The sequence below is a fragment of the Spermophilus citellus genome (genome assembly GCF_964194105.1).
Source record: "Spermophilus citellus genome assembly, chromosome: 7".
In the NCBI taxonomy this organism is placed as follows: Eukaryota; Metazoa; Chordata; class Mammalia; order Rodentia; family Sciuridae; genus Spermophilus; species Spermophilus citellus.
This window is the reverse complement of record NC_138188.1, coordinates 144,138,946-144,154,862: the sequence shown is the minus strand read 5'-3', so window position 1 is coordinate 144,154,862 and position 15,917 is coordinate 144,138,946. Positions and strand designations below refer to the sequence as shown.

Sequence of the window (15,917 nt, the reverse complement as noted above, 5' to 3'; positions counted from 1 at the left end):
TAAGGAGAGTAACTAAGAACAGAGTAGGGAAGAAGAGCATGAGAAGATGAATAACATCAAACAGGGATGAGAGGTGGGAGGGACAGGGAGAGAGAAGGGAAATTGCTTGGAAATGGAAGGAGACCCTTAGGGTTATACAAAATTACATACAAGAGGAAGTGAGGGGAAAGGGAAAAATAATACAAGGGGGAGAAATGAATTACAGTAGAGGGGGTAGAGGGAGAAGAGGGGAGGGGAGGGGAGGGGAGGAGAGGGGAGGGGAGGGGGGATAGTAGAGGATAGGAAAGGCAGCTGAATACAACAGACATGAGTATGTCAATATGTAAATCAATGGAAGTGTAACTGATGTGACTCTGCAATCTGTATACGGGGTAAAAATGGGAGTTCATAACCCACTTGAATCAAAGGGTGAAATATGATATATCAAGAACTATGTAATGTTTTGAACAACCAATAAAAAAAAAGAAGAAAAGGAAAAATTAAAAAATCAAGAGGTCTATTATTGACCAATTATTATTAAGTTTAAAATTGATTTATTTTTCTATATTTTATTATATATATTTAAAAATCAGCACTTACATGGCTACTGTAATCATTATAAAGTAAAGATGATGAAAGGTATTATCCCAAGCAACTATGTATGTTAACAACTAAAAATTAATGATGTATTTTGTCCCTCTTTCTTTGGGGTTATTGTTATATTTTGCTTTCACACTGTGAAAGTTCCACATCTGTATTTTTTTAATTCAAGATTTACATTTAATTTGTGTACACAGTATACGCATAAGTCAATGTTTGTTCAAAGCCAGTGCTTTAACTGAAAGCTCCCAGGCTGAATGTAAAAAATAATTACATTTTTTTTCACTTTGTGCTGGGGAGAAAAACCATTTAGACAGAATTTTAAATAGCATGACATCTTTACATAAATAAAATAATTAAATGTTGTATTTATAAAATGTTTCTTGACTTTAACAATGAAAATTTATGAGGTGCCTCCAGAAACTCAATGTGTCAAAATGACTAAAGCAGAAATTAAACAACAGCCTGTCATTAAGAATGAACTTAAATCTCTCTGCTGTGGACTGGAAAGAGTTAAAGAGGTACTATCACAAAATATGCAAAATTGCTATATTGATTATTTCAAGCTGAAATCACTTGAGGAAGTGTAACTTTAGGAAGCACCATATACATGTATTTTTGCACATGCAGGAAGACATAAAGATTTTTTGAGGAGAGATGATCTTCAATATCAAGAATGGAAAATAGCCTTAATCACCAGAGACTGGTAAATAAACCTGAATATATAAACTATTCAAAGTATTTTTTATCTTTCAATAGCTTCTGTTTCTCCATATATTTTCAGTTACATCGATAGAATTAATTTCCTAGTCCACTGTTGTGCCACCTTCACAAAATTATTATTATTATTATTATTATTTTTTGCAAGCAGAGAGAAGGAGTGGAGAGAGTGAAGTGGTGAAGAAAAAGTGCAGAAGTGAAGTCTATTGTTCTTTCTCTAAATTTATAAAAGTAGTGCCATGCTTCAGAAGTTTGTAAAGATCCACATATACATGTAAAATTAATAAAACTTTTACATTTATCTCTTGCTAATCTACTCATGTATGGGTTGGGTTCTGAGATTCTTCCAAAGAGCCCACATAAGAACTAAGGGCTACAAGTAAAGAGGATCTCTCTCTCCCTTCAGAGTGCATGTGCTCCCCTCAACTTCATGCCTACTGAATCCCTATTTCCCAGTGTGACTAAATTTGGATATAAAGACTATAGGGAGGTAATTTAGGTTAATATGGTCATAAGGTTGGGGCTTAATCTAACAGGACTGGTATTCTGATGAGAGGAATAGGCAGCAGAAAGATCTCTATTTCTCTGTGCCTATCTGTCTTCCTTCTTCTTTCTGACTGTATATGAGGAAGAAAGACAAAGTGAGGACATGGCAGGAAAATAGTCAGCTACAAGTTAAAGAGTGAGTCCTCTCCAGAAACCATTCCTGTGGGCACATTGATCTTGGACTTCCAGCTTCCAGATACAAGAAAATGCATTTCTGTTGCTTTGCCATCCAGTCTGTGATATTATATTGTGACAGAGGAGAAAACAAATCTACTACCCCAAACTGAAGTTAATTTAACCTGTTTAGAATTAAAAAAAAAAACTGTTCAAAAGTCTTTGTGAAATTGCTATCCACATCAATTCACCAAAAGCTAGTTCTTCTAATACAATTTTAAAGAAACCAATCTAAATTGAATTAGCTTATACAAATAGATTTATTATCAGTTTACTTTTCCAAATATATGAAGATGTGATGGTCAAATCATTCTAGCAACCAAACATTTTATTAAATCCAGCTACCAGGTAGAAGAGATACTGTTGTACCAATGAGAACACCATAAGTTACAACAGTATGTATATCAGGTATTAAAATGTACATTAAAAAGGTGCATTTCTTTTAATTTATGTAAGCTGAATTAGTGGAAAATGTATCAGTTTTCATCTGAATAAGTTTGTAACAAGATCACCAATTTTTCCAGCAGCATCACAAATTAGAAAGGATGATAATCATTGTCATAGATTTGTAGAAGCATTGGGCATTAATACGTACACACACAAATCTGCAATTACTAAATAAAAAGAATATGATTCAAACAGTTCTTAAAATCCAGTCACCTGCCATTATAAAAGAGTTCTCTCAAATCAGAGATATTAAATAAAATAAAATAAGTAAACTTGGATTATTCAGGAACCTATATCAGAATTATAAATATACAGCTATCAGATAATACATATACGAGTCAGAAAAGAGCACAATTACTGAAACAAGAATAAGTGAAAGCATAAAAACTAAGGCTGAACTCCTGCTCTTGAAAACTGTCAGATTATTAATTTTTTCTGATATTTTTCCTAATAATGTTTTTCTCTCCAAAAATAAATCCATGAAAAATAGGTATTTGTAATATAAACATATTTATATACAAGTAAATGTTAAAATAGTCATAATAAACACATCATTATCCAAATATATAAAATTTACCTTTAATAAATAAAAATGTGAAATATACAAATTATGATGTCATTATGTATGTAAATATATTTAAAATAATAGATACATGCTAAAATAACATAGGTTACTGATGTTCACATTAAGAATTACCTCTAAGATCATCTTTCTTCCTGAACTGTACGTCTTTAAATTAGTGGTATTTCTAGCTGGTAAGATTAACTTCTCTTTCTGCCAATGGATTGATGCTGGTGGATTTGAGTTCACGTCACAACTTATATTGATTGGATTTCCTTCCCAAGAGTAATAAATTGTTTGGTTTGATATAAACTTAGGAGCATCTGTAAAATAAAACATATATAGATTTGTTTCCTTTAAGATAATCTCTAAATTAGTATAAATATTAACAAATTTTATTTGATTACAAAACAGCCATAACTCTAATTTTATATACTTAATACATGACATTGGAACTCATGAAAACATATAATATTTGAATATTTCACCACACAATTTTCATATTATGAATGTGACCAATATCTTGGCCAATTATTAAAACATTAAACAATAGAGTTGAATTCCCTCTTACCAATTTAATAAGAATATTTATTAATGAAATTAATAACTACCTACATAGAAAGTGTTTCTGGAGCAATGCATAGTATAAAGAGCAAGTTTAGGATAAATTTAATAAAACCAATGGTTACTGCGTCATTATTTAATCATATCTTCTTCATAACAATCTTTCTATAAAACATTGTGAAGTAGGTATGAAATCCTTTGACTACAATACAAGTGAACTTATGAATGAAGACACGAATTGGTGTGAATATACTATGTATATAACCAGAGATATGAAAAATCGTGCTCTATATATGTAATAAGAATTGTAATACGTTCCGATGTTATATATAAATTTAAAAAGTAAAAAAACCAAGTGAACAAATATTATTTTTTAAAGTATCATATATTTAATTTTTATTGAAATGAATATTCTAAATAAATTCAGGAAAATTAATTAAAATTAACCAGTCCGTATAATTTCCCATATTTTCTATGACAGAAGTTAAGGGAAAACAGACACTATATGGGAGTATTTTAGAAATGCTCTCTCAAAATATTCCCAAGTGCTATACTGACGTCACATGAGGAACTTACTGCAGGAAAGATCATCTTACTTGTCTATCTCTACAAGAAGCAAGTCACCAAGATTTTTTTTCAGGGGAGATATCCTCTGCATACCAAGGTTGGAAAATAATCTAAATTACCACAGTGTAGTGATTGTGGCTGCAATTAACTTAAATAATAAAACTGTGAAGAACCCTATATTCTATTAGTTTCTAATCTGGATCTTTCCAGGCTAGATCAGCCATTCATCCTGTCATTCCTTCACAAATTTATTGTATTTTGACTATTATATATAAAAACATCATGCTTTAAAACTTCATTATTTAAAATTTGTTATTTTATGAAGAACCCTATGTACATGTAAATTAACAAAACTTTTATGTTTATATCATGTTAATCAGCTATTCTATAAATTAAGTTCCTAGATTAATGAAAGAGCCCACAAAAGATTTAAGAAAGAGAGAGGGTCTCTCTCTCTCTTTCTCTCTCTCTTCCACTATAATTTTACATCATTTTATTGCAAGATTCTAATTTTGAAGATACACAAATAGAGTAACCTCTTTGATTCTTAATTTACTGACTGTATAGTTATCTGAGAGGAATAATTATTTATTTCAAAATAAAAACATAATTCCAATTTAGATTGTAGCTTAAATTGTATGTAAATACTTATTACTGTTAGCAATACTAGCTCTTAGAACTTAACAATCCATCATAAATTATCAATTTTCATTGTCCTACCTTTGAGCATTTTGTTTACTGCCCATCTATATTCTGTTTTGTTAAATTTGCTTATTATATTTCAGATGTGTAATATAAGAATTATAACCTATAGTACAAATCCACTTTCAGAATCCATCATATTCCTTTTTAAAATTTAGATAATTTTATATTAAAATTTATGAGTAAAAACATAAAAATATCATGTATGAATGAGTACTAAATGATGCTTTAATAAATGTAAATATTCTATGATGTTTAAATCATGTCATTCATATATATATATAAAAATATCTATTATTCCTTTATGGTGGAAACAGTCAAACTTTTTCTTCCAGCTTTCTGAAGTATACACTACCTTAATTGTTACCAATAATCATTCTAGTGTGTAATGACACACTGGAATTTCTTAATCCTACTTAATTGTAACTCAATTATTAAATGATCAAGCTTTTCAAGTTCCTTCCTCTACCCACCCTCTCTAATTTCTTGTAACCACCATTCTACTCTCAAGTTTTACGATAGAAACTGTTTTAGATTCCTCATATGAGTGATATTATGTTTTACTTTTCTGTTCCTAGACCATTTCACTTAACAAAGTAACCATCAGTTTATCCGTGTTTTAGAAAATGAGATTTCATCCATATTTAGGCCTAAGACTATTCACTGTGTATATTTACCATATTTTCTTTATCTTCTTATCAGTTAATATATAGCTTGGTTGTTCCAATTTCCTCTCTGTTGTGAATAATGCTACAATGATCATGAGAATATAAATGTTTATTTACTGATTTGATTTTCATTAGGTAGTAGGACTGATGGATCATATGGTAGTTATTAAAAAAAATTGTAGACTATCCTTATTATTTTCCATAATGGATATGCTAATTTACATTCCCACCAAAAATTGTGTAAAGATTACTATTTCTCCATATTCTCAATACCACTTTTGTAAGTTTTAAAACAACCATTCTTATTGAAATGAGGTGATATCTTAGTCTGGTTTTGATATGAATTTCCCTGATGATTAGTGATGGACAGAAAGTTTTCCATGCTGTGCAGAAACTTTTTAGTTTGATGTAATCCCATTTGTCTGCTTTTGCTATGGTTTAGAATCTTGTACCAAAAACCTCAATGTTCCCATTTCAATGTCCTGAAGCATTTTTTTCTATATTTTTTCTAGTAATTTCATAGTTTTGGATCTTACATATTGGTCTTTTGTTCATTTAGATTTGACTTTTATAAAAAATAATTGAGAGAGATTTAGTTTCATTATTTGGCATATGTATATCAACATTTCCCAATATGCTAAATTCAAAACAATGTATTCGCTAATGAGTATTCTTAGTACCTTTATATAAAGTAGTTGGCTGTCATGTGTGGGTGGATTTCTAGGCTCCTTTTCTGTGACATTTATCTATGTCTGGTTTTACACAATGCCATGTTGTTCTGATTACTGCAGTAATGTAACATACTTTGAAGTAAGGTAATATACTGTCTGTCATTTTCTTCTTTTTTCTTAAAATTGTTTCGGTTCACACACACACAATTAAACATGTGTGTTTGTGTGTGTATGTGTGTGTGTGTGTGTGTGTATATTTCTATAATTTTAAAAAAACTCTGTGAATAATGATATTTTTATTTTAATGGGTATTTTGCTGAACCTGTAAATAATTTAGGGTACTATAAATGTTTTTAACACCATTGATTCTTCAAACCATGATCATGAAATGTTTTCCGTATGTCTTTTGTGGTTTAATTCTTCATTGTAAATATTTCAATTTTTAGTTAAATTAATTTCTAGGTAGTTTTATAGCTATCACAACAGACTGATTTTTCAAATTTAAAACCAGATATTAATTGTTAGTACATAGCAGCACTACTGAATTTTGTATGCAGATTTGTATTCTAAAATTTTTCTGTATTTATCTATTAATTCATAAGCTTTTTGGTAAAGTCTCTGGTGTTTCCTATCATTTAAACTTAAATAAAAAGATCATCTTAAAGATTCATGATAACCACGAAGCAAAAATCTGTGATAGTCAAATAACAAAATAGTGAACAAGGAAACAAAACACTCTATTAGAATAAATCACTTAACCACAAGAAGATTGCCAAGGAAGGACAAAGAAAAAAGAATACAATAGAATAATAAAATAGGTTTCAAAATGCTTACAGTAAGTTCTTAAATATTGATATATTACCTTCAAAGTAAATTGGTTAAATTATCCACTTAAAATGACTAAGTTGATTTTAAAAATAGTGTCAACTGTATGTTTCTTGTCAACAAGAAACCCATTTCATTTCTTTTTTTTTTAAATCTTTATTTTATTTATTTCTTTTTATGTGGTGCTGAGGATTGAACCCAGTGCCTCATACGTGCTAGGTGAGTGCTCTACCGCTGAGCTGCAACCCCAGCCCAAACCCATTTCATTTCTAAGGATAGAATCTGAAAATGAAAGGATGGAATAAGGTAATCCATGATAATGGAATGAAAATGAAAAAAAAAACTAGTAGCTATACCTCGATAAAACAGACTGTAAATCAAAAGCAGTAAAAAAGAGAGGGAGGATCATTATATAATGATAAAGGGCCAACGTAGATAGAAGAGATAACAATTCTAAATATGTACGTATCCAATATAAGGACGCAAAATCTATACAGCAAGTAATAGACATAATGGGACACATAAACTCTAGTATAATAATGGGTGATTTAACATCTAATTTTAGCAATGGACAGAACAGCCAAACAGAAAATCATAAACAGTAGACTCCCACACTCCCAGAAAGTCTCAAGCACCAAGCACACAGAGCAGCAAAAGGACAGACAGGCCCCAGTATAGCTCAGCCCTCACCTCCAGGGATATATATTGACTCCTCCATCAATCAACTGGTATGATGGAGTGCACTGAACTGTTTAGGCTACTTCTTTCTCAGCCTGGCCACAGATCTACTTCTGGATCCATTTGTTTGGGGAATGGAATATAGCAGTTGAAAGGAAGCCACACTATCAAGGCAGCTTCAAAAGATTAAATCAAAATAGAAATTCAGTACCAATTAATTGAGTCTACAAAGCTGAGATGAACAAAGGATATTTTCACTTGAAATAGGTGATCTGAGTCCTGATAATAATTGCTGGCTAACACTGTGGAGGTGGTACACTGAGACAAGTTAAATTTTGATCAAATCTGGTGTACCCTTAGTCATTTCTTCCAAGCCTAGAAAGGACAGAAGAATAGACTAATGCATTCCACTCTCCACACTGTGGCACATGATCTGTGACTCCAGAAAAAGAGAGCATCATAGATGTCCAACCAAGAATGGAATGAAACCCTGCAGTAAAAGTATGCTTACAGACTTCCTCAAAGTTTGACCACTTTGGTTTAGAGCTAAGGATAAATGAACTGCACAATAACTGAAAACTCTCCCCAGAAAAAAAAACATCCTGACCAAGAAAAATAGATTAGTAGGCTATTCAAAATCATTGTTAATAATTTTTTAAATGATTTATTAGTATGAGGTATTGCTATGAAATGGTTGTAATTACTGGAATATTGGTTTCACTTATCAACCTATTGTTAGATACTGGACATGGTAAACTTTTCAAATTGAGTGAAAATATTGACACCAAGACATTTTCCCAGCTCAGGACACAAAGTATAGAAAAAGCAGCTCACTACAAAGTTTCCTTATATAAAAGGAGAAGAAATAATTATTCCAGAAGAAGGTTAGAAATCCTAACAGTATGAGCTGGGCATGGTGGTGCACACCTAGCAGCTTGAAAGGCTAAGGCAAGAGGATCACAAGTTCAAAGCCAGCCTCAGGGACTTAGCAAGGTCCTAAGCAACTAATTGAGATCCTGTTTCTAAATAAAATAAATAAATACATACATACATACATACATACATACATACATAAAATAAAAGGGGCTGGGGATGTGGCTCAGTGCATAAGCACCCCTGGGTTCAATCCCTGTTATCAAAATAAAATAAAATAAATTAAAATACTAACAATATGAAAAATCAAGGGAATAAGCCACCCCAATAGCTCACAATACAACTGACCCCAATACACCACAGTGGAGAAAATGTTAGAATAATTATTTAGAAAGTGGATAATTAAATGTTCAATGAATTAAAAGAAGATCTAAGAAATGAACTGAGAGTGAATGTACAGAAAAATGAAAAGACTAATAAAAAAGATAGAGATTATAAAAATGAAACACAGAAATTCTGGAAATGAATAACTCAATAAATTTTTAAAAATCAGTTTAAATCAACATTAGATTACACCACATTGAAGATAGGTTTTCACATATCAAATAAAAGTATTTAATCTTGAAAATAGAGTCAATAATAAAGAATACATGTTTAGAGACTGTGACCAGAATACTTAATAAATCTGGGTAACATTAGGAGACCAAATATAAGAATCATTGACTTAGAAGGAAGCACTGAAATACAAATTAAAAGAAGAAAAACCTTTTCAATTAAACGATACCAGATAAATTACCAAATCTTAAGGATGAAATGGAAATCCAAATAGAAGAGACATCTAGAATCCCAAATAAACAAGGTTGAAAATGATCCTCTCCAAGATATATTATGACAAAATGCCTAATAAACTGAACAAGAATATAATTCTAAAAGGTGTAAGAGTAAATCAACAGGTCACATTTAGAGGTATGTCAATTAAAATTACTACTGATTTCTCATTTCATATCCTCAAATCCAGGATCAGTTATAATAATATATACAGGCTCCTGAAAGATAACATGTTTCAACCAAAATTGTCATATCCAAAAAGACTATCCCTCATAACTGTAGATAAAATTTAAAAATTTCTAGGATAAATCAGCATGAGAAAATATAATTAATGAGATATTTCACAGAGAATAAATGGAAAATAAATATCAGAACCAATGCATGGATGAACATAACCAGTGAAATTATTAAAGGAGAATCAGATCTGAATTAAGCATCAGAAACAAACCAAAACAATAGGAATAAAAATGATCTCTCTACAATAGCACTGAATGTCAGTGGTCAAAACTTGCCAATCAAAATACTTAGATTGGCAACAATGGATCAAAAAAAAAGGACCCAACCATTGGTTGCTTACAAGGGACTCATCTTATAGACTATGACAAAAGGCAGAAGGTGAAAGGTCTAAAAACATATACCATGAAAAAGGAGATGAAAAGCATCAACTGTAGTTATTCTACCTGACACAGTGGACTTTAAGCCAAAATTAATCTGAAGAGACAAAGAAGTTCGCTTAATATTGGTTAAGGGAATCATCCAGCAAGACATAATCACTGAAAATATTTATGTTCCTAACATAACAAATGACCAACATCAATATCAATCAGGCAAATTAAAATCACATTGAGAATGTCAATCACAGTCAGAATGGCAATCAAGAACACATATTAATGTTGGCAAGGATGTGGGGAAAAGGTACACTCATTGTTGGTGGGACTGCCAATTAATTATAACAATCCTCCAAAGATTCCTTCAGAGACTAGGAATAGAATCACCACATGACGCAGTTATCCCACACCTTGTTATTTATCCCACCCAAAACCCTGAAATTAGCATACTATTATGATACAACCAACCACTTAAATGTTTATAGCAGTGTAATTCACAATGGCCAACTTATGGAACCAGTAAAGGAGCCTCTTAACAGATGAAAGGATTTATAAATGTGTATAGATACACAATGGAATTTTACTCAGCCCCCCAAAATAATGAAATTATGGCCTTTTTCTGATTAATGAATGGAACTGAGGAAGATCATACTAAGTGTCTATTACTTGTTGTAAAATCCAGACTCAAAAAGAAAAGGTCAATTATTTTCTCTCATGGGCAGAAACTAGAGGATAATAAAGAAAACCAGGAAGGATGGGCACCATGAAAATAAAAGGGGAAGCAATGGAATAAAGGGAGATGACTGAGAGGGAAGAAGGAGGATAGGAGAAGAAAGGAATTGTGGAATGAACTTGACCAAATTATGCTGTGCATATATATGAATATACCACAGTGGATTTCACCTTTATGCATATCTGTAAAGCATCAATTAAAAAAATCATTCAATAAATAGAAGAAAGACCAATAGAGTAGTTTAAGGGGAGTAGGGACAGAGAGGAGTAAAGGGAAAGAGGAGTTACTTGGAACTGAAATGAAGCAAATTATAACCCATGCATGTATGATTATGTAAAAATAAGTCTCATATTATGTATAATTATAATGCTCAAATGTGAGCATTAAAAACCCAGAAGATTTAAATTTTATCCTAGACAAAATGTATCTAACATTACATCTGTAGAATATTCTCTGTAACAATTTCAGAATCACACATTCCAACAATTTCAGAATCACACATTCAAACACACATGAATATTCTCTGGGATACATTATAAAAATGTCTCAAAACTAGTGTCAGCCAGGTATAAGGCACACACCTGTAATCCTGGCAACTTTGAAAGCTGAGGCAAGAAGATCACAAGTTCAAGGCCAGTCTCAGCAACTTAGCCAGGCTCTAAGCAACTTAGTGAGACCCTGTTTCTAAATAAAATTTAAAAAGTACTGAAGATATAGCTCAGTGGTAAAGCACCTCTTGGGTTCATTCCCCAATACTCTGTCTCCAAAACAGTGTGCATTAAAAATAATAAAAAAATATTTTGAGTATTTTTTCTGAAATTTCTTGAAATAAATAAAAATGTAGACAGAACATTCCAAACCTATAGAATGAAGCAAAAACAGTTTTAAGAAAAATGTTTATGGCTCAATGTCTATATAAAAAAAGTGGAGAGATCTCACACTACCTATAACTACACCTCAAGAAACTAGAGAAACAAGAGAAAACCAAAATTAGTAGGAGAAAAGAAATACAAACCTTTGATAGTTTAACCAAGACAATGAAAGAAGATTAAAATAAATATAATTAGAAATAAAAAGGGAGATATCACAACGGACACTACAGAAATACAAAGGATCATTAGAGATTACTGGGAACCACTATGTAACAACAAATTTGATGACCTAGAAGAAATTGACAAGTTCCTGGATCATACAACCTACCAAGATGGATTTCTGAGGAAATATAAAACTTGAACTGACCAATAATGTGTAAGAAGACTATTATATAATTTTAATGCCAAATTTACATGCAGGTATAAAATACTTATTAAATGGTTTCTATATGACAGCAAGTTTATATATTTTATTATATTGAATATTTATTTTGATAATCTTTTGAACAGGTAATCTTTGAATAATGAGGGATTATGTTTAAGAGATGTCCAGTTCATTCTACTACTATGTTGTAGGGATGGATAATAATTTAGGATTATTTAAACCAACATCCACAAATTCCCAATTGAACCCACAAATAAAAATTTAATATTATAGAATAAAAATATCAAATATTAATATTTTATTTAAAAATATTAAAAAATTGTTATTAAATATTAAAGAGTAGGAAATTTGGTGATGGGGACTCTGTCATATAACAGTGAGGGAAATATAATTGGGATAATACTTCAGGAAGATAAAGAATCTTAAAAAGCTTAATAATCTTGATTCTGCAATCATGCCTTCCTTATCCCATGGAAATAATAAACAATATTATCCAATTTTCACATAAAGAACACTTATTAATTTTATTTAAATAATAAAACTCAAAGCAACTTAATATTCCACAGGTGAAAACTTAATGGTATGTGTCTTTAATTATGTATGCTAAATATCATACACCCATATTTGTCTATGGTTTTCCATAAGCATGGCAAGTGTTGTCCTTCCCTTTTTATAACTGCCTTTAATACTAGTCTCTACACATTCTGATCAAAGTCTTTCCACATACTTGGCTTTTCAGTGAGGTTCTCTGTTTTGTATTTTCATAGCATTGTGTATTCTCCCCAATTGTGGTCATAACATATTGGAAGGATCTCTTAGATTGTTTCTTCAGCAAATGATCTGCCTTTGCAGATTACTCTGTGACTCAGTGAAACATTTATATAATGGATTGCATTGCATTTTTAAAAGTCAAAAACTATACATTGAACTAACTGGAGATTAAAGTCAATTATATATTTCAATCCAGCTTTTCAGTCAAATTGAAAGCAAGTTATTTCTAAAAGTAAAAAGAAGTCAAAATTTTTTTCAAGGGCCAGAGGTAAAGAATCTAATATATAACTAATAAAGAAGCAACTATAAAAGCTATGATTTTTGACATTAGAAGTCAAAAGTGAAGTGTCTATCTATAACTATAAATGTTTTATTACTTCTTTTTATATATATATATATATACACACACATATATGTATATATATACACACACAATTTTGTTTAGCATTATATTATTTTAGGAAAATATACATATAATTTACACATAAATATATCTAGAAAAAAGTTACACATGATAATGAAACTACTGAAAGCTGTCATAGTCATATTCTCTGATATAGTTATCTATATGTATATTGTATTATTATAATTTAACTATAATCTAGTGGTAAATTTGTTTTTTTGTATGAAGTAGAGCAATTGCCACTAACTGCTTGCCTGATGGTCTCAGTGGGAACTGAATTCAAAACCAATGGTGCTGAATTATGTATGCACTATGTGCCATAGGCAATACATGCTCTACTGAAAGCCACACTGAAAATGTATTTATGGTGTGAGGCAAGAAGGCATTTTAAACCCCTGAACTCAATAAAATAGAATATTTTTAAAACATCAAAATGGTAGCAAGGCAGGAATTTTCACTGACACAATGTTAGCATGGTAATGAAATTGAAGAATTGGGTTTGAGCCATGATGTAAATAAAGAAGGCCATGACTCTGGCAGAGCAACATGTGAGGAGGCTAAAAAGTGTTCTATATAGAGATAAAAGAGGAATTGTAATTATCTTTATATCATAAAAGGCTTCAAATATTTTGAGAAGAAATAGACATTGATGATTTTAAAAAATCAGAAGGAAGGCAAAAAGACAAAAATAGGCAGAAGCCAAGATGGAAAGGAAGAAATTTACTATTGAAGTTATATTTTCTGCCTAATTCTTTTGTCCCATATTTTATAAATAAAAAGGTTATTCCCTAACTACAGGGAATATAAATTTATGTTAACATCTCTTAAGGGATTAAGTATTCTTCAAATCCTATGAAAGTTCATATTAAAATATCATTCTAAAAACTACAACGTATAGAAATAACATTATTGGAAGAACAATTTTTTTTTTTTAATTTGGGCAGTGCAGTGAAGAAAAATCAGAAAAATCTGAATATTGAAAAGATGCCAATATTTCATTAATTGGATGAGGAGGGTAAAATTTTATTTCAGAAAACCTCTGATGTCCAAGAGAAACTTTTGTAAAGTGTCAAAGATTCCCTTTTTTATTTTTATTTTTGGTACTGGGCATGGAATTCAGGGGCACTTAATCACTGACCCACATTCCCACCCCTATTTTATTTTTTATCTTGAGACAGGGTCTCACTAACTTGCTTAGGTCCTTGCTAAGTTGCTGAGGCTGGCTTTGAACTTTTGATCCTTCTGCCTCAGCCTCCAAAGCCTCTGGGATCACAGGTGTGTACCACAAGGCCCAGCCCCAAAACATCCTCTACAAACTTTAGTGAGGCTCTTCAAAACCCATTTCTCCATTATGCCTTCTCTTTGGCCTTTCTCTGGCTTGCCTTAGCAAAGCATCCTGCTAAATTCAAGCAGTCGGAACTCCCTCATTCTTTTTTTTTTTTCTTTCTTTTTTTAAAAAATTTATTTTTATTTTATTTTTTATTTATTTCTTACATACATGACAATAATATTCTTGATTACTCTCACCCTTGATGTTTTACCAAGTTCATCATTCACTACTACCAGAGTTGAAGTTTGTGGTCCTACTTTGTCAGAAGAATCCTGTTCGAATAGTTTAGCAAGAATGCAGCCACCCTTGAAGTTTACTTTCTAAGTATTTTCCATTGCTTAACCCAATCCCTCAAATTCACACACAGCTAATTGACTATAAATTCCCATTTTACCCTTCTTTTTGGAGTTAGCTCACCCTTTCCCCTATTGTGAAAGTTCTGAGCACCATTTGCTGCAGTTTTAAGTAATGTCTTCCTTACAATTTTAATGTCAGAATAATTTCTATTTTGTAAGAGATGATTTCCCCAAGAAAAGGAATTAAGTAAAAACCTTTTTCTCACTTTCATGAACAATGACAGAAATAGACCTGAGCCAAATATGGCAATGATAAGAAATGATGGATCATTTTCTATAAATTTTATAAATTTGAAATGTAAGAATTAAAATAGAACCCTAAAAGACTATTTAAGAATGTGATCAAATCAGTGCATTCATTTTGTTATTTTAAGAAAATCAAAGACAATTCTCTAGTTTCAGTGTAAGACTATAAAATACCCTCCATTTTGAATTAACAGAAAATGTTAGGCCAGTGTAGAAAAGTTTTTCATTATTACTTATGTAAAAAATTTAGATTTCTAAGGTAATTTCAAAAATATATTTTCTAGTCTTCTTGTGATTAATTTTGAATAAACTAACTCTGAAATTTTGATCTTGACCATGAAAAAAAAGTAATTTCTGCATTAAATAAAATTGCCTAAAACACTGTAAGATACCATTTGATATTTATGGAACATACACTAATGTTTTAAAATACAATAACTAATTGTAAACAATTTTTAAAGTTCCTTATGTGAACATACATAAGGAATTCACCAGTTAGGATATTTATGAAGAAATTAAATTGTTATCTTAGTATGAACATTAAAAGAGGTGACAATATGCTTGCAGCAAAAAAAAAAAAAAAAAAAAAAAAAAAAAAAAAAAAAAAAAGATGTCTAAGCCGAATTCTTATTCTGATTTTGAAGCTCTGGAGAAGGCAGTCACTCCCAATTCATTGTCCAAAATTGTCAATAATCATCTATTTCATGCTTATCACTGTTTTAATATGAGGGATTCATATTCATCTATAAGAATAAGTTTCTAACAGAATAAGTTGATTATTACATAACTAACTGAATAAAAAGTATCCT

At 30.8% G+C, this 15,917-nt stretch overlaps 1 protein-coding gene across 2 annotated transcripts in view; it reads right to left on the bottom strand.

Annotated features, from left to right (window-relative positions):
- The window catches only part of NCAM2 (neural cell adhesion molecule 2), a 494,626-nt gene that overhangs the window by 131,732 nt on the left and 346,977 nt on the right, over positions 1-15,917 (bottom strand). For both annotated transcript variants that reach the window (XM_081301845.1, XM_081301846.1), the window contains exon 10: positions 3,164-3,351. In XM_081301845.1, coding sequence (XP_081157971.1) covers positions 3,164-3,351 — 188 coding nt within the window. The remainder of the gene's footprint in view (positions 1-3,163; positions 3,352-15,917) is intronic.